Consider the following 25409-nt stretch of genomic DNA (forward strand, 5'->3'; position numbering starts at 1 on the left):
ACACAACTCGGTCATGGTATGAACCTACCAACCAAGTTTCATCGAAATCGCCATTGTATTAACTGAAATCGCCATTTTAAATACTGATAATAAGAGGAGAACAAATGTCAAAAACAATTATTTTTGAAAAAAAAAAATTTTTTTTCGACGAGATCGACTACCCAACAGACAAACCGGACGATTACAATATCCCGCTCCCTCCCTCCGGGGGGGGGGATAAAAAGTAATTATTGAAAGAAACAGCAGAATGAATCAAAGAATGACTAACAAAAAAAAAAACGAAGCGCTTGTGCTGATAACCTTTGTCGAAGGACGACGCGTCCTTCTTTCCACGAAAGCCCCCTCCCTCAAACGCATCGACCGACCCACCAGGAAGTATCGACGTGAAGCGGGCGTCTCGCAACCGGAAGTGACGCAACGAGGCGGAAGTTTCCGCTGCAGGGCATCCTGGCTGAACATGGCGACGGCTGCCGGACGCATGCAACGGAGCGCGTTGAAAGGACGATTGTTCGGACACATGATGGATGCCATTCACGACGCCATGGGTCCTCCGAAACAGGCGGTCGATCGGCGAGCCGTGGAGAAGACGTGGAAACAAATGGACAAGGTGGTGTTACAGGCGGTGTGCGTAGTCTGTGGTGTAAATAGTGCGGTTATATATTCTTTAAAAAAAAAAAAATAATAATAATAATAAAAAACCATAAAAAAGGATTCCACTGTCGAGAGATTGCCCTTTAAAAAGCAGTGGCGTCAAAAGGGAGGATTCTTATAGATAGTAAGATCTCTGGTAACGCAGACTCACAACTACGACCCTCTTGCTTTGTGAGTTATTTTGCCTCTCTGAGTTGCTGTACGTGGTGACGTCACGACGTCAGTCATCTGTCATTCTCTTCCATCGAGCTGCTTGCTTGATGCCGCTTCTGCTGTGCCATCCATCGCCGTCTGATCTGTGATGTCGTGCCAATTACATGTTCAATGTTGTCATAGTAATCGCTCTGAAAGGACCTGTGACTCGATTTTAATCTTGCTCTCTTCCCTGACATGACCCTCTTACGATGGTGGTGGTGGTGGTGGTGGTGTAAGATTCATGACCACCCCCAAAGCAGTCGATGGTGTACCTGAAATGAGATTGCATTGCTTGCTGATTTAGTCTCTGAAGTAATGACCCACGACTGGAGAGGGAGTCGTTGACTCAAAAGGATAACTCGAGAAAGTGGTTAATTTTGAGTGATTGTTGTTGATTTGGTGGTGGCTACTCCAGCGACTTTGTTTTGTTCCTTTTTTTTTTTGCTGCAGCTGGTACGTCACTGCCAGAATCCCAAGGTTCAGCTCAAGAACAGCCCGCCATACATCCTGGACATCCTTCCGGACACGTACCAGCATCTGCGCCTCATCCTCAGCCGCTACGAGGAACGCGGAGGACTTGGAACCCTGACCGACAACCTCTATTTCAGAATATTCATCGATAACTTGATGCACAAGACGCGGCAAGCTGCGGCTCTCTTCAAGGAGGGCAAAGAGCGCATGTATGATGAAAACTCCCAACACAGGTCAGGCCACTTTGGGATGACAAGGGGTGTATGTGGATTTCATGATCGGAAGAACCATGTGTGATTTTGAGCAATTAGTATGTTGTGTTTGACTTTTTGAGAGGATGTAGTGTTGTGGGAGTTCAGCAGAAGCTTCGAGCGAAGCCGTTTGGTCTTCCAATCACTGGAACAATTGAATCGAACTACAAACTCCAATAATATTTTAGTTGTCATTTTAGCCTCACCTGCTCAACGATGATTGCTGCTAACGATGTCACGATATCTTCATGTATACCCGACGCATCCTCTCCTCCTGCCCCCCCCCCCATTCCTCCCTACACCAATTGTTTGTTTCCCCCCTCTCTCTGCTGTTCCTTTTGTCCTGTTGTGCCCTGATCCGTTCATTGTACTAATACTGGCTTGCTCTTCCATGAGCCTCGACTATGTATACAAAAAAAAAAAAAAGAGACATAATGTGAGATGCTTAGAGCTTCAGAATGATAGCTGCATTGATAGATGCTTGTGAAAGGAGGTTTTGGCTGTCTGCCGTCTCTCTAAAGTTTTGAGACTTCGCAGAAATATAGTACAAGGAGATGGATAAAATAAGTCAGAATATAAGTTCGATGAACAGATTTGAATATCCGTGTCGTATCTTAATCCAATTTTTTTTGTTGCATTCCAACCACTTTTCTTCCATCAGGTATTATGTCTCTGATATATACTCTGGTGTTGTTTGTGTAATTGTTTTTCTGAGTTTTTGAAAGTTTTTTTTTTTGGGGGGTGGGGGGGGGAATCTTTATTTTGACTGCATTTAACATGACAACTGCCAATGCTGCATTCTTTTTGGCCGTAGCTGTTCATAAAGATTATTACAAGAGTACCAGCAAAGGCCTGCTTATTCTTCCTCGTACGGTACACTTTTTTTTTGCTAATGACAAATCGAGATCAGTGGTTCTGGACATTAGTTGCGCGATTATCCATTCTGAGTGGTCGACAATTTTAACTGACGTAACAAAAGCGATAGGATGCATTGATGTGCAGATAATGTATTTCGGGCCTTAAGCTTGTGTCGCAGCGGGAAGATAAAGATTCAGCTTGTGATTCCGTATTAGAATTAATCATTGTAATTTCCCTTCCTGATTGCAAAGTATATTGTCTATCTCCTTGCGAATCTCCTGTCCGCATTCCACCGAGGGCTCCCCTCTGTACTCATACCCCTGGAGGGGGTTCCCCGGTTTGCATTCTGCTGGTGGCTCCCCCCCCCCCTCACAATCCGCATTTGCCGGGGGAATCCCTCGACCCCACCCTCCCGGTCCACATTATGTCAGGTGCTCGCGTTCCCCCACTTCCATTGGTGTTCTACCAAGGGATCTCCCCAACTCTGGTCTGCCTCCCGCCAAGGATTCCCCCCCCCACCCATGCACATTCTGCCAAAGCCCACCCCCATCCGCCTTTGACCAAGGAATACCACCCCCATTTTCCTTCTGCAAAGGGCTCCCCCACCGTGTTCGCCTTCCTCCAGGAGTTCTCTCCTCCATCCACGTTCCGCCAAGAGCTCCAACCCCTGGCAGCCTTCCACCAAGGGCTCCCGCCCCCTCTCTGTACTGTTCCTTTTATCCTGCTGCCTCCTGATCTATTCATTGTTCCAGATCTTCCACGAGTTTTGACTCTGCATACAAAAAAACAAAAATCCGTTATTTTCTATTCCCATTAAAGCTCTCACCTTTCATGGTTTCTCTTTTCCCACAGCTCATTAATACGCTCGATGACTGTCCTCATTTTCTCCCCTTTTCTCCCACTCTTCTTATTCCTGTCCTTTTTTCAATACAATATGCTGTTTTGCTGTAAGATGAGGCCGAAGACCAATGTGGAATTGATCATTGTAATTTTCGAAGACAAATAGATCCTCAATTATTTTGGAATTGACTATGTCGTGTACCATGACATGTTAATCAATGTTAACAACAAAATTTATACTAATTCTAAAAAATAAACAAACTTATTTACAGACAAACATTACGTGTTTACTGACAACCAACTTTGCCAGGTCATTTTTGATGCATCATAAATTATCCATTGATGTTTTCATGATGATTTATGTCTTTTTACAAATTATACCCAACTGCCAACGACAAGATGATTACAACACCCCACATAAACACAGTTTTCCTCGGCCATAAGCTCCCCCCCCCATCCCTGGCCCGCGTTCCTCCCTGGGCATTCCTCACCCACTTACTGATGTGATCTTCCTCCTCCCCCACCTGGAGTCTTCCCCTCCCTGCTATTGCTCATCTGCCCCCCACCCCCGACCTGACCCTCCCCGCAGGGGGCTGCCTCGTCTGTGTTTCGCTAATCCCCCCACTCCTTGTTCTGCCGGGGGCTCTGCCTCCCCATGTGCATTCCACTGGGGGCACCCTCCACCCTGTCGTGCGTGTTCTGCCGGCAGCTCCCCTCCACCCTGTCGTCTGCGTTCCACCGGCAGCTCCCCTCCACCCTGTCGTCCGCATTCCGCCGGCAGCTTCCCTCCACCCTGTTGACCGCGTTCCGCCTACAGCTGCCCTCCACCCTGTCATCCACGTTCTGCCGGCAGCTGCCCTCCACCCCTCCACCCTGTCGTCCGCGTTCCGCCGGCAGCTCCCCTCCACCCTGTCGTCCACGTTCCGCCGGGAGCTCCTCCCGTCTGCATTCTGCCAGCATTCTCCCCATTCATTTTATGCCATGGGGCTACCTCCTCCCCCCTCCCTTTTGTGATCCACCGAAGGCTCCCCCCTCCCTCGCCCTCATTCTGCCTGGGTCTTCTGTTGGGGCTCCTCATACCAGCCCCTCTCTGCTGGGTCTTCCCCTGTCCATTTTCTGCCATGCCCCCCATTTGCCTTTCCCTGGGGGTTCCCTCCATTGTGTGCCTTCTGCCTGAGTGTCACCATCTCACCTGCATCCACTGGGGTGTCCCCATCTCAGCTGCATCCACTGGGGTGTCCCCATCTCACCTGCATCCACTGGGGTGTCGCCACCTCACCTGCATGCACTGGGGTGTCGCCACCTCACCTGCATGCACCGGGTCTCCCCACCTCACCTGCATGCACCGGGTCTCCCCACCTCACCTGCATGCACCGGGTCTCCCCACCTCATCTGCATCCACCGGGTCTCCCCACCTCACCTGCATCCACGGGGTGTCCCCACCTCACCTGCATCCACGGGGTGTCCCCACCTCACCTGCATCCACGGGGTGTCCCCACCTCACCTGCATCCACCGGGTCTCCCCACCTCACCTGCATCCACGGGGTGTCCCCACCTCACCTGCATCCACTGGGGTGTCCCCACCTCACCTGCATCCACTGGGGTGTCCCCACCTCACCTGCATCCACTGGGGTGTCCCCACCTCACCTGCATCCAATGGGGTGTCCCCACCTCACCTGCATCCACTGGGGTGTCCCCACCTCACCTGCATCCAATGGGGTGTCCCCACCTCGCCTGCATCCACTGGGGTGTCCCCACCTCGCCTGCATCCACTGGGGTGTCCCCACCTCGCCTGCATCCACTGGGGTGTCCCCACCTCGCCTGCATCCACTGGGGTGTCCCCACCTCGCCTGCATCCACTGGGGTGTCCCCACCTCGCCTGCATCCACTGGGGTGTCCCCACCTCGCCTGCATCCACTGGGGTGTCCCCACCTCGCCTGCATCCACTGGGGTGTCCCCACCTCGCCTGCATCCACTGGGGTGTCCCCACCTCGCCTGCATCCACTGGGGTGTCCCCACCTCGCCTGCATCCACTGGGGTGTCCCCACCTCGCCTGCATCCACTGGGGTGTCCCCACCTCGCCTGCATCCACTGGGGTGTCCCCACCTCGCCTGCATCCACTGGGGTGTCCCCACCTCGCCTGCATCCACTGGGGTGTCCCCACCTCGCCTGCATCCACTGGGGTGTCCCCACCTCGCCTGCATCCACTGGGGTGTCCCCACCTCGCCTGCATCCACTGGGGTGTCCCCACCTCGCCTGCATCCACTGGGGTGTCCCCACCTCGCCTGCATCCACTGGGGTGTCCCCACCTCGCCTGCATCCACTGGGGTGTCCCCACCTCGCCTGCATCCACTGGGGTGTCCCCACCTCGCCTGCATCCACTGGGGTGTCCCCACCTCGCCTGCATCCACTGGGGTGTCCCCACCTCGCCTGCATCCACTGGGGTGTCCCCACCTCGCCTGCATCCACTGGGGTGTCCCCACCTCGCCTGCATCCACTGGGGTGTCCCCACCTCGCCTGCATCCACTGGGGTGTCCCCACCTCGCCTGCATCCACTGGGGTGTCCCCACCTCGCCTGCATCCACTGGGGTGTCCCCACCTCGCCTGCATCCACTGGGGTGTCCCCACCTCGCCTGCATCCACTGGGGTGTCCCCACCTCGCCTGCATCCACTGGGGTGTCCCCACCTCGCCTGCATCCACTGGGGTGTCCCCACCTCGCCTGCATCCACTGGGGTGTCCCCACCTCGCCTGCATCCACTGGGGTGTCCCCACCTCGCCTGCATCCACTGGGGTGTCCCCACCTCGCCTGCATCCACTGGGGTGTCCCCACCTCGCCTGCATCCACTGGGGTGTCCCCACCTCGCCTGCATCCACTGGGGTGTCCCCACCTCGCCTGCATCCACTGGGGTGTCCCCACCTCGCCTGCATCCACTGGGGTGTCCCCACCTCGCCTGCATCCACTGGGGTGTCCCCACCTCGCCTGCATCCACTGGGGTGTCCCCACCTCGCCTGCATCCACTGGGGTGTCCCCACCTCGCCTGCATCCACTGGGGTGTCCCCACCTCGCCTGCATCCACTGGGGTGTCCCCACCTCGCCTGCATCCACTGGGGTGTCCCCACCTCGCCTGCATCCACTGGGGTGTCCCCACCTCGCCTGCATCCACTGGGGTGTCCCCACCTCGCCTGCATCCACTGGGGTGTCCCCACCTCGCCTGCATCCACTGGGGTGTCCCCACCTCGCCTGCATCCACTGGGGTGTCCCCACCTCGCCTGCATCCACTGGGGTGTCCCTACCTCGCCTGCATCCACTGGGGTGTCCCCACCTCGCCTGCATCCACTGGGGTGTCCCCACCTCACCTGCATTCACCGGGGTCTCCCCACCTCACCTGCATTCACCGGGGTCTCCCCACCTCACCTGCATTCACCGGGGTCTCCCCACCTCACCTGCATCCACCGGGCTCTCCCCACCTCACCTCTATTCACTGGGTTCTCCCAAGCCCCCTCGGCATTGTTGTACACTCACCCTGCACACACTACATCCCCTACCACTAACCAGCTACTCTGTACTGCTTGGGGTTTCCTCCCACTGGCCACATTCCTCTGGGGCCCACCCCAGCCATCTGCGTTCGGGTGGACATCTCACCTGTTTTTGGCAGGGGTTCCACTCCTTCCACCTGTGTTCATGCCTGGGTCCTGCCTGCAGTTGTGCGGGTGTTCGGGTGGGGGTCCCGACCGCATTTGTGTGCTGTCCCACCCCCATTCGCTTGCATTTGGGTGGGGCTACTACCTGTGGTCCAATGGGCGTACCACCCCCTAACGCTGGCGGTCCTGCGAGGGTCGCACCCTCTATCGACCCATTTCATTGTGGCTACTGCCCACATTCGAGTCTGGTTAATGCCCCCTACCGCCGGCTTTCCGGCGTGGTACCTTTCTGCATTCTGACACGGGTCCTGCCTATGTTCCGGTGGGGGTCCCACTCGCGTTAAATCTGGTGTTTCGGATGCCTGCTGCCTGCATTAGTTTGGCAGTTCTTCACCCCCCACCCCTATTTCCCCCTGCTTTTGAATGCTCTGTTACTCGTTTTCATTGCCAAGGTTCATATTTACTGTTTACCTGTTTCCATGTTTCTCCTGTAAGCTGGTGTTCACTTAACGGTTAAGGTGGCTAGCTTAAGATCTTAGGGTATTGGGTTTGAGCTGCTGTCGTGCTCTTGAAATAACACCTGGTGGGTTGACTCAGCCTGTCATCCTTTTGAGGTCATCAAAATGACTACCGGCTCACTGGTAACACGGGCACTGCATCAGTAGCACAGCTGCGCTTCCAGAAAAATGATGCAAACAGCAGCCACAGGCTGCGTATGAAACGACGACGTTTGCCCTTTTGCCCAAACAAACTTTCCCATCAAATAAACCGCATGAAACGGCTGCTTCTTCAGCATAGGCTTCATCCAACATCAGTCGTCGTCTTCAACACACTTCCACTTTTTCCTGCCAACTCTCCTCCGTGAGGAGATGTATGGTTCCCGGTCTATGGATTGGCTCTTAGCATTTCCGGATGAGAGTGACATTTCAGTCTATGACTGATGCTGACACGGCTCCTCATGAGCGTGACTTCTATAATTGCCCAATAAAGAATGGTTGAGGCGGAGGCAATGCTTGCATATCAAAGTCCACTCTTTTTTAACTTTTATTGATTAATTATTTCACCTCTTGGCAATCCTTCGAACACCTTCGCATCGCCGTTGGTTCACAAAAATCATTTCAATTGGTGATCATTTACAGGGAAAGAAATTGCATCGGTTTTTGCAGACATCATTTCATGCAGACACCTTCGCATCCACTTGCGTCTGTGATGTACCGTAACATGACCCCTCTGTTGTCGACAATTCAAGAGGGAAGTTGTCAAATGTGGTTGCAATCTCACATCGTCCATGATTAACCAGAACGGCTGTTTTTTTTTTTTTACTTGTAATCAAATGCATTTTAACGCTCCTGATCAGTCCTCTCAACTTGCCATTTGGGATTCACTAAACGAGGGAAGCTCTCTCCCTGATTTTAATGCTGATTTGTATTCTCTTAAAACGATTGTGACAAATTAGAAAGGAAATGCAACAAAACTCGAGATTGTGACCAACTGTGTGACTTTTGAAACGCCGGTGGCTCATTAGTTTGTATCTTTTGCTGTGGTCTTCTTCTTTCGCATGCAGCACATGGCTGCGGGGTAGGATCATTGGCTGACAGCGCGGCTGTGCCGCTGATGCAATTTTTCTCTGTATCTTCGAGCAGGAATTTGTAATTTGTTGAGGGTGCGGAATACAGCTTGCCCACTCTAAACATCCACCGACTAATGCCAGCAGACGGGACGCGGAGTTTATCGTCCATCCGAGGGACGGCACACACAGTGATGAATAACCCTGCCTGTGAAACACCGGGATGGCAGTTTATAGCTATGTCGGGATTCAAACCCAGGCGAGACACCTTAAAGGCGAATGTGCGTACCTCTAGGCCATTCCGCCAGCTCTCTGTCGTTTCATTGAAAGCTTCACATAACCATCCCTTGATTGGATCTTCTAGCACCAAGATTTTATTCTCCATTATTGATAGACTTCTACGCGGTGTCTGAGCTCCTTTCCCATGATCTCGGCTTCTTTCACAAGCAAGAAATTTGCTGCTGCTTTCCAGGATGATATCTTGCTTGCGAGTAGTTCAAGTACCAACCGTTTCTCAATCGTGCTTTATTCCGATCACTTCTCACACTGTTAGTTTAGCTGCGGTCAAGTCAATTACATTTCGCTAACTCGAATAAAACAACTTGTTTACTTGATCCTGTTATGTCATCTCTGATTGTCTCTTTACTTCCAGTTCTCTTTCCACTTGTTACAAATGATTCTCATTTTCTTCATTGCATCTTCTGCAGTTATATCCTTAAATATTTTTTTTATTTTTATTTTAAACAAGCCATAATAACCCCAATCTTAATAAATAAATAAATAAATAAATAAAACCTTGGATCCAAATGATTTTCAATCTACGAGGTCTGTTTCTCTTTTCCCTTTCATCTCGATGATTATATCGAATGTGCTGAACTGCTATTTCACTTGCTCCATCACTTGCACCAGCATTGTCTTTCAAGGCCCCGTGTCGTGTGTTTTTAAACTGTCACACAGCACTGAGACTGTCCGAATGAAGGTCGTGAACTATATGTTGCACCCTGCAGAGCAGGAATTTACTGCAATATTAATACATCCAGGCACATCTGGGGTTTGAACAAAACTGAAAATTTGATGTTACACTCGATTGTCTTCATTCTTATGTTGGTACTACGAGCTAGCTATCGTGTGAAGCCTGTGGCTGCTGCTTGAATCATTCTCTGGGGCTGGGGGCACGGCTGTGCTGCTGATGCAGTGTCCTCTGTTACCAGTACGTTGGTACTCATTTCGCTGACCTCGGAAGGATGACAGGCTGAGTCAACCCCACCTGATGTTTATTCATCAGCCAACAGGGGCTCAACCTCAAGACCGTAAGATCTTAAGCCTGTCGCCTTAACCGTTAAGCCAACACCAGGGTTTTGGTATTACTGGAACTACTCTTGAGTGGTTTAAATGACCTTATCTTACAGGTTGTATATTCATTCTTGGTATTGTTGGTTATTAATCTGACCCCTATTCATCCATCTGTTGGTGTTCCTGAGTGATCTGTTCTTGGTCCTACTTTCATTACCTCCACCACCTAAGGTGGATGGAGGTTGAGTTTACCCGTTTGTCTCTCTGTCTGTCTGTTTGTGAGTAGGATATCTCAAAAAGTTATGGATGGATTTGGATGAAACTGGGTGGACATGTTGGATGTGTGACGAGGACAAACGATTTCGATCTTGGTGAAGATCGGCTACCATATTTTCTGGTGTATTAACTGCACTCGTGTTTTTCACCCTCAAAAGGAATGAATATCTTGATCATTTTATTTTCTGATCGAGATCTAAATACGTTTGTACATTAACTTTGTACGGAACAAAGTGACGGAGGTATCAACATACTTACTCCCATGTCCGCTTAAATTTGTCTAACAGTCTTATTCTCATTTTCAAGAAGTTGAAGAAAGAGGAGAGGACACCAAGAAGTTTTCATTTTTATTTTTTATTTTTTAACATTATAAAGAGGATTTTTTTTTTGTTACCAGAAAAAGGAAGAAAAGGGATTCATAATGGTACCATACATATTTCTTATGGATTTGTGGCCCTGAAAGGGGCCGTTTGGGTTTGATGAAGCTTTTCAGCTAAACCCGAGGAAATCCTCATCATTGCTTTCCTCGTCGAAGACTTGTCCAAGTAACTCCTTGTCCAAATCGGGGTAGAGCAAGTCCACGTTGCTGTCGCCGTCATTTGCAGCCTCCTCCTCCCAATTGATGTCGTCCTCTGTGCCGTCCATGTTGTTGGCGATGCAGCATTTCAGAAATGCTCGCTTGATGATGTCCAATGGTATCTCCTCCCACACCTTGATTTATGGACGTCTTATCAGCCATATCATCTAGTAGATGTTGGGGGATGCGTGTGCGGTGTTGAACTGACAGTTGATGGTGTGCCATGAACCTGCAAGCCCACGACGGGCTGGCCGTGAAGTCCCCAATGTCATCCTCCTTAGCTTAGCTCCTCACCTTCAGCCTGAGACAAGTGTTGAGATGGTATAACCCTCTGCTCTCTTCTCCCGGACGCAAGCGACGAGATGCTCCTCGAGCTGAGGCCACTTCGCTGACTGTCCCCTCAGCACCTTCTTCTTCCTTGGAATCTTCTCTATCGTTGCCTTCCTTGTTCTCCAGCACCAGATGACAGACTCGTCCATGCCGAATCGCCTCCTAGCTTCCCGGTTCCCAAACTCTTCTGCAGACCAGCAGATTGAGAGTTTGAACGCTGTGGTGAATGAACGCTTTGACATCTTGATGGATATAATGGATGATACCTGATGTAATCTGGTGACGTAGGCCGAGGCACTCACAAAGCACAAAGCGGCCCGACTTGAGGGTCATGTGACCGCCCCCAGCCTGTTGTCAGATGCACGCAAGTTTGCGCGCAAGCTTATTTGAGGTTGCTGCTGCATTATTACACTCCAGTTGTTATGAATAATTCTTCTTTCGATGTGACACCAGGTGTTGTTCTTCTTCTTTTGTGTTTAAAGGCGTTTTCAGAGCCGCGAGGCTCGATTATACGCCACACACCAAAACTCCGGGCGTCTCCGAGCGTGACTGATTTCCGCACACATTTAATAAAATGCTGGACAAACTCTTCACTTGAACCGATTTTCAAAATTTAAACGGTGGAATTAAGCTTAACAGCAGTTCTGACTGCTAGATAAAGTGTTCATTTGGAATATAATTGAAAATCACCATTGATCGTTTTTATAACTAATTTTTATATACTTGTGTATTAACCACACTCCGAGCCTGGTGTTGGCTTTGAGGTTAGGGTGGCAGCTTGGGATCCTAGGGTCCTGAGTTCAAGCCCCGTTGGCCGCTGAATTAAAAATACACCAGGAGGTTGACTCAGCCTGTCATCCTTCCGAGGATGGCAAAATGAGCACTAGTGTACTGGTAAGGGGGACGCTGCATCAGCGGTAAAGCCGCGTCCCAACCAATGATGCAACAAGCAGCCACAGGCTGCAAAAGAGAGACAGAGACAGAGACAGAGACAGACAGAGACAGAGACAGAGACAGAGACAGAGACAGAGACAGAGACAGAGACAGAGACAGAGACAGAGACAGAGACAGAGACAGAGACAGAGACAGAGACAGAGACAGAGACACACACAACACACAACACACACTCCCAACTTATTCCTTTTATGCCAATAAAAAATGCGGTTTATACACCGGAAAATACGGTACTCGACTTTTTAATTTTCTTCAGTGATTCTTCACCATTGAGAGATATGGCCAAAAATGATCTATTTCACAATACCTCAAAACATTATTTACGGATTCGGACCAAACTTGGTGGATCGGTTGGGTGTGTGTTTTGTACCGATGACAAATTGATTAGATTTTGGTGAATATCTGGAATCGTATCCAGATACGAGAATTTTTTTGAGCGATTCCTCACCATTGAGAGATAGGGCCAAAAACGATATATAGCAGTGATATCTCAAAATGTTGTGGACGGATTATGACAACACTTGGTGGATGACTTGGGAAGGTGACAAGAACAAGCTGATTGGATTTTGGAAGTCTGGATTCAGATCCGACTTATCGGTGGGATACAAAACGTAAACCATTCAGCCTGGCGGAGTATGCTTTATGCGTTCTTCTGATTGCCGTTCTTGTTCCCTCTTTGTCTGCATCCACGTGATACAATGTTATTAAATTTTGATGTTATTTTTAACTTTTATTTAGATGTCACAGATCTCGCTGTCCATGAAACCTGATGGTGTGTTGTCTTCTACACTACTGAATTTGTCTCACCAAAATCAAAAATGGATGTCATTGAACTTTCCTTCACTTAATGTTGCTCGGACTAACATGCTGATCCTTAACTCTCCATCGTTCCTTGCAAAGCTTCAACCTCAGATCGTGAAACATCAGGATCATCACCTGATCACGACTATTTCGGTCTCTAATTTAGGCATCCCAATTTACCAGACTCTTCCTTTTGAATCCACATATTGGCAAAAGTGTTTGAGTCTATTTTCTTTCATTTGCACAATCTTGCCCAAATCCGTTAATGTGCGGAGGACCATTTAAACTTTTGGTTCGTGCTCTCATAACATCACGTTCGGATTGCTGCATTTCCCTGCTGGTAGGCTTTCTTGCCTCTTCTCTCGGACCTTTGCAACTTGTGCAAAACATATTGCAACTTGTGCAGAATACAGCAGCCAGGCTTGTGGTTCAAGCTCGGAAATTTGATCATATCGCTCCAATTCTCAAACCTCTTCACTGGCTTCCAGTACATTGGTGTTTAAGTTTTAAAGTAATGTTAATAACCTGTAAAGTTTAAAGAAACCTTTCATTCGGTCCGTGTCTCTATACCTGACCTTGTTACACCTCACACCCCTGCAAGAAAAGTATACGGTGCAGCACCAGGCATTTCCTGGTTGTTCCTCGCACAAAGATGAAGCTTTTTGGTGATCGAGAAATCTTCATCTATGCTCCGAGACTGACCGTGGGGTTATTTTGCCTATTAAAACCCACACTGCATCTTCGGTCAAAGTTTAAAAATCTCTTTTGAACTCTCATCGTTTTACAGTTGCTTTCTTAATTTTAACCTTGTTCATATCTTTATTTTCTTTGCGCTTTGAGATTTATTTTGAATGAAAAGCACTTTGCAAGAAGAAATGAATAAATTGATTTGATTTGATTATGTCCGTGGAAAGGGAACTATTTAGAGGCGACTGAGCAGGCAAATATTCCTGTAACAGTGCCTGTTCCTTATCGTGCCACTGCAGCCCCAGTCGTCTCCACCCCCGCTTCCTTCCCCATCACTTCAGACACTTTCATATACGTGCTGGCTCGTGGAGCCTTTACCTTCGTTGTACGTCAAATTTTTTTTTCTCGGGTTCCCTCGAAGTTTTATAATTAAGTCTTGGTGTCATGGGTTTTCTTTTGCTTTACGACTCCAGGAAGATCTTGACTATTTTTTTTAAAATCCTTTTTCATTTCATGTATTTTGCAGGGTTTTAATTCTTCTGTTATTATTATTATTATTATTTTTTTAAATCCAGCCAAGGCTGGATGTTGGCAAGCTCAAGGATGGGAGAGTAGCTGAGGAGTTTGCAAACAGGCTGAGTGGACATTTTGGGTGTGTGGGTGTTTTGGGGGGTCCTGAAGAGTTGTGGAGTGCCTTCAAGACCACCGTCCTTGATGTTGCCGCTGGATGTCTTGAAACTCACCGCAGGGAAAAGAATTTTGTCTCTTAAGGGACGCTGGATACCATTGACCAGACTTGCAGGGCCAGGCTGAATGGCAGAGCTGAGCTGTTCAGGGAGCTGAGGCGTAAAACTGTAGTGCACTAAGGGTGGACAAGGAGGCCTATGTACGAGGAATCTGTGAGGGGGTAGAGCATCACCTGTGGACAGGTGATTCTCGTCCTGCTTACAGGGGAATTCGCACATTGCGTTCATCCAAGCCCATCCCTCGGAGCACTGCAGTTAGAGCAGAGAATGGTAGGTTCTTGACAGAGGAGTCTGAAGTGAAGGCCCGCTGGGCTGGTTACTTTGAGCGGTGTACCAGGCTAATCCCCCAGCTGTCGAGTTGGACGTCAAGGGTGTTACAATCCCTGTTGCTGACCCTCCAATCAGGGTCTTCCCTTCCCCTCATGCTGCCTTCCCTTCCCTTCCTTTCCCCTCACGCCGCCTTCCATTCCCTTCCCTCATGCCTACCTCCTCCCAAAATTCCTCCCTTCCCCTTTCCCCTATCTTCCTCACTCCAAACCCCCCTTCCTTTCCAGAGTTTCGCAACGTTTGCAGCATTGCTCTCCCTGCCCACCCCTTTCCTCACTCTCCCCCCCCTCATCACTCTTCCCTTCCTCACGTGCTCCTCGTTCCCCCACCCCTCCTCCCTCTTCACTCCCTCCTTCCTACCTCCCCTCTCTCTCCCACCTACTCCTCCCTCCTTTCCCTTTTCCCTCCCCTCTCTCTCTCCTCCCCTCCTCTCAGCCTACTCTTACCCCCCCACCCCATAATATTTCTGTCAGCGAGGCGACGGGTTGTATTTGCTCGTGTATAATAAGAATTATATATACTAGTACGTGCCTGTATGTGCAAACCAAAAAAAAAAAAAAAAACTTTCAAACCGCGAGCCAGAAACAACCACACAGGCCGTTCCTTCACTCTCGCGTGCCCGTACGGGCAACCCCCCCCCCCAAAAAAAAAAAAAAACTAAAAATAACTTTCAAACAACCACACAGGCCGTTCCTTCGCTCTCGTAAACGACGACTGGATTGGGGCATTGTGTTTATCTATAAATGCGCATAAGAAATCGAGAAATTATTAGAATACAAAAAGTCATCACTATCCGGAAGTGTTGCGTTCCCGTACGGAACGTTCACGTGCATTCCACGAATTATCGCCTGCATTGAAGTAACAACTGCTGTGAAACTTACACACATAGTTAATAAAAATCAAGTTTACCTCCCTGCCTTTGCTTGCCATGACATTCGCTGCCATTTACCATTGCTACTCCTACGCCACGGTAAAGGCCCTGTCACACCTTGACGATTTAGCCAGCGTATGCCTGACGTATGCAAAATTTGGCTAAAACGCTGGCACACGTCAAATACATAATGGGTAAGTTTGTATACGTTAAGAGGACGCTGGCATACGTCGTAGTACGCTGGCTTTTTTTTTTCGTAGTACGCTGGCATACATCTTTGTACGCTGGCATACGTCGTAGTACGCTGAGGTGTTAGACAAATTTTCCGATGTATGCCAGCGTATGACTCGCACATTCCGCATAACGCTGGCCATAAGTTGAAGGCACGTTACGCGATCGTTGACACACGTCTACACACGTTACTTGTAAGTTACTCATAAGTCGAAACACGTCGAGGTAATGTTTAGCGTACCCGAAACTTATTTCTAACCGATGAGTAACGTGTTGTAGGCACGTTACGTGATCGTTGAAACACGTCCACACACGTTATTGTAAGTTACTCGTAAGTCGAAACACGTCGAGGTAATGTTTAGCGTCAGTGTTCCAGACGCCCTGTTTCTTTTTTCTTTTTCTTCTTTCTTCGGTATGACAGTGATGTTGACACTTCGATTTCTAGTGTGGTTATAATATAATATAATATAATTAATAGGCTGCTGCTCAACGATTTAAATCATAATCGCAACAGAAATCGAAGTGTCAACATCACCATCATACCGAAGAAAAAAAAATAAAATAAACGGGGAGTCTGGAACACTGAAGCTAACCATTACCTTGACGTGTCTCGACTTATGAGTAACGTACAAGTAACGTGTGTCGACATGTGTCAACGATCGCGTAACGTGCCTACAACTTATGCCAGCGTATGCGGAACGTGTGTCATACGTCGAGAAATTCGAGTACGTCAGCATGCTGAAAATTTCTCGACGTACTCAGCGTATGACGACGTATGCCAGAAAACTACGACGTATGCCAGCGTGCTCATAACGTATTCGACGTGTGCCAGCTTGGTTCAGCAAATTTTTCATACGTCGGCATACGCTGGCTAAAATGTCAAGGTGTGACAGCGCCTTCACACTTCAATGTCTAGTGCGGTTATAATTTGAAACGTCGAGCCGCAGCCAATGACTATCCTACGCCACGTGATCGTCGGCGATACGCTGCCGCGCGCTATGCATAAGTTAGAGTGTTAGACTATTGTTGGGCATGGGTTGTGAACGCCGACAACACGCTCAGCATTCGTTGGTATAAGTTATCTATATGTGATTGAAACGTTCTGTGTACATTACTAATACGTTATGCATACGTCCAACACTTTATTATACACCCAAAACTTAAAAAAAAACATCAATAGTTCAGCGTACGCCAGCGTTTTACATACATTTTGAGACCTTGCCACACACTGGCTAAAACGTCAAGGTGTGACAGCCCCTGAACTAAGGCACCGATCCCCATCGTAAACGGCACGGCACGGCACGTGACGTCATCGTCGGCCGGCCGCGCACTGGCCTACGCAGCAACGTGTCCTTTCATTGGTTGGTAAATAAATGGCCATAACTTGGGAAGCACTTGTCCGATTAATATCAAACCTTGAAAAGGCACATCCTCAGGAAAAGCAATATACCTGCCAAGGTTCAATTAGATCGGACCTGTGGTTGTCGAGAAACAGCGGTCACACACACACACACACACACACACACACACACACACACACACACACACACACACACACACACACACACACACACACACACACACACACACACACACACACACACACACACACACACACCTGGAATTATATATATATATATATATATATATATATAATATACATACATGTGTAAGGAGAAGGACATTAAAATGTATCTTTAAACATTTTGGTGAATTCAGGAATTTGCTGGTTTTTTTCGTGAACAAGGGGCAATTTTTATTTTTTTATTTTTTAAATACCTTGTCAAGGCTCATGTGAGAGCTAACACACAACGCCCCGGAGAACTTCGTTGAAGAAACACCTCATCTCCTCGTTGACTGGAGCCGTGAGGCAGTTAAGGGGGAAGGAGCCGTCGAAAGGCTCCTGACTCTGTAGACAAAACTTGTGCATCATCACTGCAGCCCGATGAACGTAAGTGCGTCCTCTTGACCAATCTGAGACATATATGTCTTGGCCAGCTCATCAACCACCTTCGGTTTGTGAGACATGTAAATATCCTTCCTGCCTTCATTCCCCTTGGAAAACTCAGCCCATTCAGGTAGAAGGTCGAGAAGGTGATCCTTGTATCGAGTTGAGTGTGACTCTTTTTTTTTGTCTTGGCATGGGTGACCTTGCTCACTCATAAGCTTTTTATACATCTCGCATAGCTCTGAGAGCTTAAATACGATGGTGTCCGAATATTCGATCAGGGTTACAATTTGAGCGCAGATGGTGGGATCGAAGGGCAGAGGTGCGGGACCCACCGATTCTAGTTGCTCGGCAGGGCGAGCGGAGTCTTGCAAACGTACATAACACTGATGATGATGATAGGCATCAGCCGCTACGGCAACCAGTCTGCCAAGTAAATGAAAGTTTTTGTTCGTCTTCGCCCAACTCTTTAGATTGGCATCTATGACATCAGTTACTACCTTGTGGAGGTTGGCCTGGTCCTCCCCCTCACAGATTACACAACACTTGACATTGGCTGGAGGCTGAAATTCCCCAGATGACCTGATTTTGTGGGGACTATTCTGAGAGCTGGCTTCTTTGTCGAGCTTCTCTCTCGCCCGTTTGACACGAGAACTACTACAATAACTCCTGCAAGTTTTGTGATACCTAGCCTTATGCGATTTAAGAGTTGCTGCAATACCTGAGCCATCGTTCAACTGACTAATCGTGACATTGATACCAGAAGGAAGATTATTGGCATTGATAGCATTGAAGTCTTTGAGATCTCTCTCAAGTGATACAAGTCCCTCCTCCTTAGGAGTTTGCAAGGCTTCTCCAGTTTTGTCCGAATGACAAAGACAACAGAGTCCCTAATTCATAATTTCGGTAGAGGACATAGTTCGACACTCATATTATGTAGGCTCGTCATCGCAATGAACTTTCGTCTCTTCATCACGGCGACACGATAGCAGGCTGAGTCGCAGGTTCCGGATCCACTCCTGAACACACAAGAACAGGGATAGGATAGTCTCGTGAGATAGGGTAGACGTCACAGCTCCCAATGGCATCATGCGCCACCGCCGCTGCTGGACACGTCGACGCTCACAGACTTTGTGTTATCTTAAAAAATGAAACAAAAAGTTTATGACATTACGAGTCAAAATTAAAAGCATTCAAAATTAAAAACATTCAAGTCTTATTTTCTCAACGATTAACGGGTTATTTTGATTGATAACCCAGGTAGGCCATAGAGGCTGTAGGCAGGCCATTTTTGAAATGATGCCCCCAAAACGCCGGGGTTGCCCCCAAAATGACCTTTAAGGTGACCTTGAGGGGGGATCTTGACCTCAAACCGTTGAAATAAAATCAGAATCAGATTCCAGGACCCTGAAAACCCCTAAAAAGTGGTATTATTCATGATTCTAGCCCTTTTAGTTTTTTTTTTTTTTAACTACGATTGACCCCTAACCCGGATGGCGGCCATAATTTGATTTCGCCAATATGGCAGGCCCGGGGGGCGCCTGTCTTTGCGCCCGTCTAAAATCGAAAAAGTATGGCATGGGTGACATATGGGCCAAATTTGGTGCTTTTGGAAGAATCTAAACCAAACAGTCCCTATAATGCCCTAACATCCCTGACTAATATTCGATGACACTTGCACAGCCCTATGGGAGAATTACCCCATGAACAAGCGAGCATGGCGTGCCCATTCATTCAAATCTGCACGCCAATTTACAATGGCATCTCACCTTGCTCGACCTTCACTCTGAAGCCCACCACCTCGACCACCAACATCTCCAGCACACGGGAAAAATCATCACGCGCATCCTTGCACCTCCGTATCCATACAATTCGCCATCAGAGGTATGCTGCACCACCCAGGCCACTCGGACCGCGTGGTGCAGGGACAGGCCAAGCACGTTAACAGCACCAACCACATCTCACCAGGGATGCCCCAAATGGGCGCGTAGGACCGAAGCGACCCTCATCCAGTCATCAGAACAGGGCAGGACAGAAGTCACGGGGCGGTGCGAGGCTCTGGGCCGTGTCGCGCCGGATGTGCAAATGAGACCACTTCCGGCCCCAGTCGCCTGGCCTGGCAGGGCGGGGCCAAGATCCAATAGGAGGGCACGATTTGAATGATGGTGTGGCGCTTCAGGTCGTCACCCCACCCTTCGCCCGGGGCTTATAAAAGGTGACTGCAAAGCCGTCCGCCTTCTCTCTCTCTGCACTTCATCCTCTGTTTGCCTCGTCCACTTCTCCACTTGCCTCGCCCACTTTTTCGCCTCTCTGCTCCGCCCTCTCTTCACTACACCTCATCTGCCTGTCACTGCATCTACACTTGGGGTTGGTGTGCGACAGACGTTCTTCTGGACCAGTGCGGAGCACACATTTCTGTGCCCCGGCAAAGTGATTAAGCAGGAGATAATGCGCCGACTCTTTGGGTGGGATCGCTCAAGCGGAGCTGTGGGAGCAGTTTATTGCTCCCTCAACATAGAAAAACATAACTTCATATACAAGCCGTTTATTCAGTAAAACAAAAGACACTCCTGTGCACAAAAGGAAGACTTGACTCCCAATGATATTGCGAGCCGAAGACTTAAGATTACATAGCATATTGAGTGTTTATATACAGTTTTTACCAAGATATCAGATGGACCTTTGTGGACTTCAAATTTGCTACATAAAGGGGTTTTGGTTTGTTTACAACCCCAAGAGGGGTGTGAGTGGGGTGGGGGGGGAGGAGAATATGGGAGAGAGTCATGTTTTGCCTTGCTGACTAAGATGGTCACCGGATAGATAAAGTTTTACGGCGTTAAGCTGAGCAAAGAGTGAGGCAGGGGTGCCAGTCCTGAGGGCAGAGCAGTACTCCATCAAGCTGCGGATGAAGGATTTGTAGGTGGACAGAAGTTCATGTGTGCCAAGGAAAGACTTTGCCTGATGGAGAACTTGTAGATCTGAAACAGTATCTGTGTTGTTCATTACATGTATCCTGGGGTATTTCTGCACTTGAAAGACTGTATTCTTTGTAATTGGTATTATACTGGAATAAAGAAATATTCTTGCTGATGAAGGCCAGTGTAGATTTGTGTCAGTGGACAGGGAGAGCAATGGATTTAATCAACAGGACTTCGATTGAGAGATGTTAACTACCATGGGAAGCAAAGAGACGTTGATGTTTTTGGCATCTGATGAAGGATTAACACCTGAAATGACAGCTTCTTTCTTCCCACAGCAGTGAGCTGTTTTGGCAAACAAATGCACTTTTGCATTTTATGACTGAAATGTGAAAAAGAGCAGGTTTCCCAAAGGAAATGAATCCTTACTATAATTTATGGACCAGTGTGTGTGTGTGTGTTTGTGGGTTGTTTGTTGGGCTACTCCTGTAGTTCTGGCCCAATGACATCCAGACTTGCAACATAGGATCAGTATAACTCCAATTTATGTATAGGGGTGTGTTTTAAAAAAATATTTGCTGGTGGTCTTGTAAAGGGTGGGGTGGGGGGGGGGTGTTGGGTCGTAAATTCTCAATGTAAATGTGTATCGTGTAGCGCCGCCTCTAGGTGGAGTATGGTATTACAAGTCTCCACATTTACAGTGCAGTGTTCCTATCCCCATGTTTTCGAGTGTAGTGAGGGGTTTTGAGTTTTATAGAGGCAGTATGTTTTTTGCTTTATGCACGTAACCTGGGTTATTTATTTTTCCTATACAGAGCTGTCTCTTGCCTATACATCGCCCAAATAAAGGTATACGTCAGAAGAACGTGTTGCATGCTTAAATCGAGATCGCCTGTCGGGCATCCATTATTGGTCAAGTGCACTAATTCTACATACTTTATCGACTTACTCACATTCCAATTGTACATACTTTATAGACGAACTCGCATTATAATTGCACATATTTTATAGACGTACTCACATTATAATTGTACATCCTTTTGTTGACGTACTCGGTTGAAAAAGATAACACACTTCCTGCTACCAATAGGTGGCATTTGTGGCCTACGTAGCACATTCTGTGCAGACAAACAAACAAATGGTTCCCAAATGCGAAATGCTCTTCTTTGGTGAGGGTAATAAAATACCCCCCCCCTTCCCACCCCCCTGCTCTCTCCATTCAAACAAAGACATCGTTAAATTGGGGGAATTATCCTGGTGGTATGTGTGCTATCCCAGAAGTGGATGTGAAACTGAAGTTAGAATTTAATAGTAAAGATGTATATGCACACAAAATAATTTAATTTGAAACAAATTCAACAATGCAACTATCACAGAACACCACTATATGAGCTGTTTGAGAAGAACCATCCAACTATTCAACCTGGCAGAGGTAGGCGCTCAATTAAGTGGTGTTCTAGTTTCAGAATGTAATACACATGTTTGCTTTGTCATACCGTGATGGACAATTTTGAACATTGAGATGTCATCGAAGTAAAAAAAAAAAAAAAAAAAAATTAATTATTGTTATGCAAAGAAGGTGCCCATTCCAAAGAAATTCACAAATGCATGGTGGCCTTGTTTCTTGAAGGTGCACCCTCATCTATATATAAAAAGACCTTGGCCTTGGCGTGCATGTGTCTGTCCTTCCTTCCCTCCATCCCTCCGTCTGTCCATCCGTCCAGCTGTGTGACTATATGTCTATTATTCGGAATGTACCTTTCGACCTTTTAGACTTTTGAAGAACCTTTAAGACCCTGAGGACTCTTAAAAAGCAAAAGGCCCACAACACCCAAAGACCCTGAAGACCCAAAAGTCCCCGAGAACTCAAAAGTCACCAAAGACCCTGAAGACCCTTTAGACCCCTTCGACCTTAACACCATTTTGACCCCTTACACCCTTCAGACAGATTAGACAGCTTAGACCATTGACCACTTTAAAGACCACATGGACCTTCTTGTATCACAGATGAAATTTTAAAATATCAATACAATAAATACAATATCAGCAATATTACAAATAAATTTGTAGAAAAGAAATGTTTGGATTATGATTGGTGTAAATCATGCCAACACAGCAAATCTGTGATGTCAATCTCTGCAACGACGTGTGGAGAGGCGAGCGTAGCAAACAGAACCACGCTAGTGTTCCACAATAGCCAAGTGAGTGGTTGACTTGTGGATGTGAATCTCTTGAAGACTGACCCATGTTAGGATGGCCACCAAATGTGATTGACACACTGTTGCTCAGGTTGATATATTAAATATGAAGGATTGTCTTCATATATATATATATATTCGAGGCTCGTGGAAGAGCTAGAACATAGAATGGATCAGGACGCAACAGAACAATATGAACAGCAGGGGTAGAGGGGGAAAACACACCAACCATGGGATGTAGGGACAAAATATAGAGAGAGAGAGACTTCACATTGGGTGGACAAGATGGAAACAGAAGCAAACTCTCAGGAAGGAAAAAGGAAAATTTGCAAAGAACTGGGTTTGGGTAGAGTTAACGGGAGTAGAAAAGATCATTGTTTTGGGTTGGGGATGATTTGAGATGGTGCTGAACAGCTGTCTTGAAAACCTGGAGGGAAGAATGAGATTGAAGCGAATGTGGAAGCTCATTGCATAGGTGGGAGCAAAGAGGAATGAATGGGTGGAGGTGAGAAAAGAGGAACAAAACAAATAATTATTGTCGAGGTGACAAAAATATTCACAGAACACAAAATTATTCCCTCATCCATGAAGACTTGGGCATGTTCATTTTCTCAGAAAGGTGGGTCTTCAAAATCTCAGCAGTCCTGATCAACAGCTGTGGCTGATGACATTTCCAAGCTTTTCAAACTGTTATAGGTCCAGACAACTTTACTACTCATCTGGTAACTGGTGATGAAACGTGTCTTCATCACTGGATTCCTGAAATGGGATTGGATTCAGTGTAATGGAAGCACAAGAGATCACTGCCACCCAACCCTCAGTCCACAAGATCATGGTCTCGATTTTTCCCTGGGATGGCATGGGAATCCTGCTGTTTTTTTTTTTTTTTGTAAAGCATATCAGTCAGTCGATCGCAGGGAATATGATCAAAAAAAAAATAGGCCATCAAGGACAAACGCTGAGAGGTGTTGACCATATGCATGCTCCTCCTTCACAACCATACAAGGCCCGTGTTTCTGCAGACTGCCATTTTTGATTGTGGCTTAGCAGCTGGACTCCCCCACCCTTCTATAATCTGGACTTGGCCACCAATGCCTATTACCAATTTCAACATTTGAATTCCCACCTGTGTGGTTACTGATTCACCCATGACGAGGCCTGAAGCAACAGTCGTCAATGAAATAGCAGTCTGAAAACTTTTATTTTTACTGGTATAGATATCTTGAACAAGGTCATTGAAGTAAAAGGACAGCCTTTTAAAATAGAAAAAAGTTGGCGTGTCTTTGTGAGTATCGTGTTCCGAGAACCTTTTGGACATCCTTCTTAAAGTAATTGACTTCCTCATGCAAATGTATACATTGAACATACATTGTTTCATCAATCAATCCATCTGTCCATCAATCTGTGTTTGTCTAATGTTGATAAAAACTAGATGAGACCATGCATTCTCCAAAGTGAACAAAAGTATTACATAGCAAAGCAAAATACCAAATAAACATTTCTGAGATTGGTAGGTATGTGAGATTTGTGATGAAGGTGCACTAATTCAAATAGAGTGTTCGTAGTTTTGCTCTTCAAACCTTTTTGGGAAGAAACTGAGTACTAACTAAATGCTGATTGCTTATTACCCCCCACCAACCAACGAAGTTGTTGGGGGATATAGAAATGGGTTCCGTCCGTCCGTCCATCCGTCACATTTCATTTCTGGAGCTTAACTACAAATCCCCTCAAGATATATTTCCGAAATTTGGTACACATATCAAGAAAGTGGTGAATTGGTGCCTTTTGATATTTTCTAATTGATAGGTCACATGGTTTGGCAGCCATGTTGGATTGAAGAAAAATATTAAATAATGTTTTCTCTGTAATCACATAACCTAACGAAGCGAAAATTTGCAACTATCATCTTCCATCATGTCTGCATACATAGTAAAAATTATGACGTCACAAGTCACATGGTTTGGTGGCCATCTTGGATAGAAAAACACACCTCATCCAATTAACACGAAACTTCACACACATATTCCACTGGAGGATTGGAAGCAGAATGTAAATTTATGATGTCATAGGTCACATGGTTCGTCAGCCATTTTGGATTGAAAATTGATAAATTTTTAAAATCTTTTCCAGAACGGCTGGACAGATTGAGGCAAAATTTCACACACACTTTCCCCAAGACATCCTTTCAGAAATTTGTTAATTTCTAATTGATAGGTCACATGGTTTGGCAGCCATATTGAATTTACCCTAAAACCTCCAAACATCTTCTCCAGAACGGCTGGTCAGATCAAGGGGAAACTTCACATACATATTGCACACGCTTAGGGAATATAAGTTTGTTAATCCTCATTTACTATGGCGGGGGATATCGAAGACTTTGTCTTCAACGGATGCTAGTTTGTTTTGTTGAGTGCTTACACTGTCGTTGAAGGTTTTCAATAATGTTGTCATCTTGCTCGTTTTGTAATTTCAATTTTATGTTTGCAGTGACAAATAAAACAAACCTATAGTTTATACTAGACTCTGTGGTGGAATGGTTAGAGCGTCCTCTCTGAGTCTGGGGGGTTGGTGGTTCAAACCCTGGCTGAGTCGTACCAAAGACTTTAAAAATGATGCGTGCTGCTTCCCTGTTTGTTGTAAAAAAGGATATTGCAGGGGCAATCCCCATGGGTTCGCATCCATGGGGAGAAGGAAATTTCTCCTGAGGAAATGTCCCGCTGAGTGCGGTGAGAAAGGCAGCACCATTGTTGTGAGTCATTGAAAACCAGAGTGCCCC

The 25409-nt window shown here is 47.1% G+C and overlaps 1 protein-coding gene across 1 annotated transcript in view; it reads left to right on the top strand.

Moving 5' to 3' along the window:
- Positions 1-357: 357 nt before the first annotated feature.
- The window catches only part of LOC147029726 (E3 ubiquitin-protein ligase CBL-B-B-like), a 110617-nt gene continuing 85565 nt past the window's right edge, over positions 358-25409 (top strand). The window contains exons 1-2 of the mRNA XM_085872996.1: positions 358-607; positions 1297-1550. Coding sequence (XP_085729122.1) covers positions 458-607; positions 1297-1550 — 404 coding nt within the window. The 5' untranslated portion in view covers positions 358-457. The remainder of the gene's footprint in view (positions 608-1296; positions 1551-25409) is intronic.

The sequence above is a fragment of the Eptatretus burgeri genome, chromosome 3, assembly GCF_056783735.1.
Source record: "Eptatretus burgeri isolate ZD-2024b chromosome 3, Ebu_testis_v1, whole genome shotgun sequence".
Classification (NCBI taxonomy): Eukaryota; Metazoa; Chordata; class Myxini; order Myxiniformes; family Myxinidae; genus Eptatretus; species Eptatretus burgeri.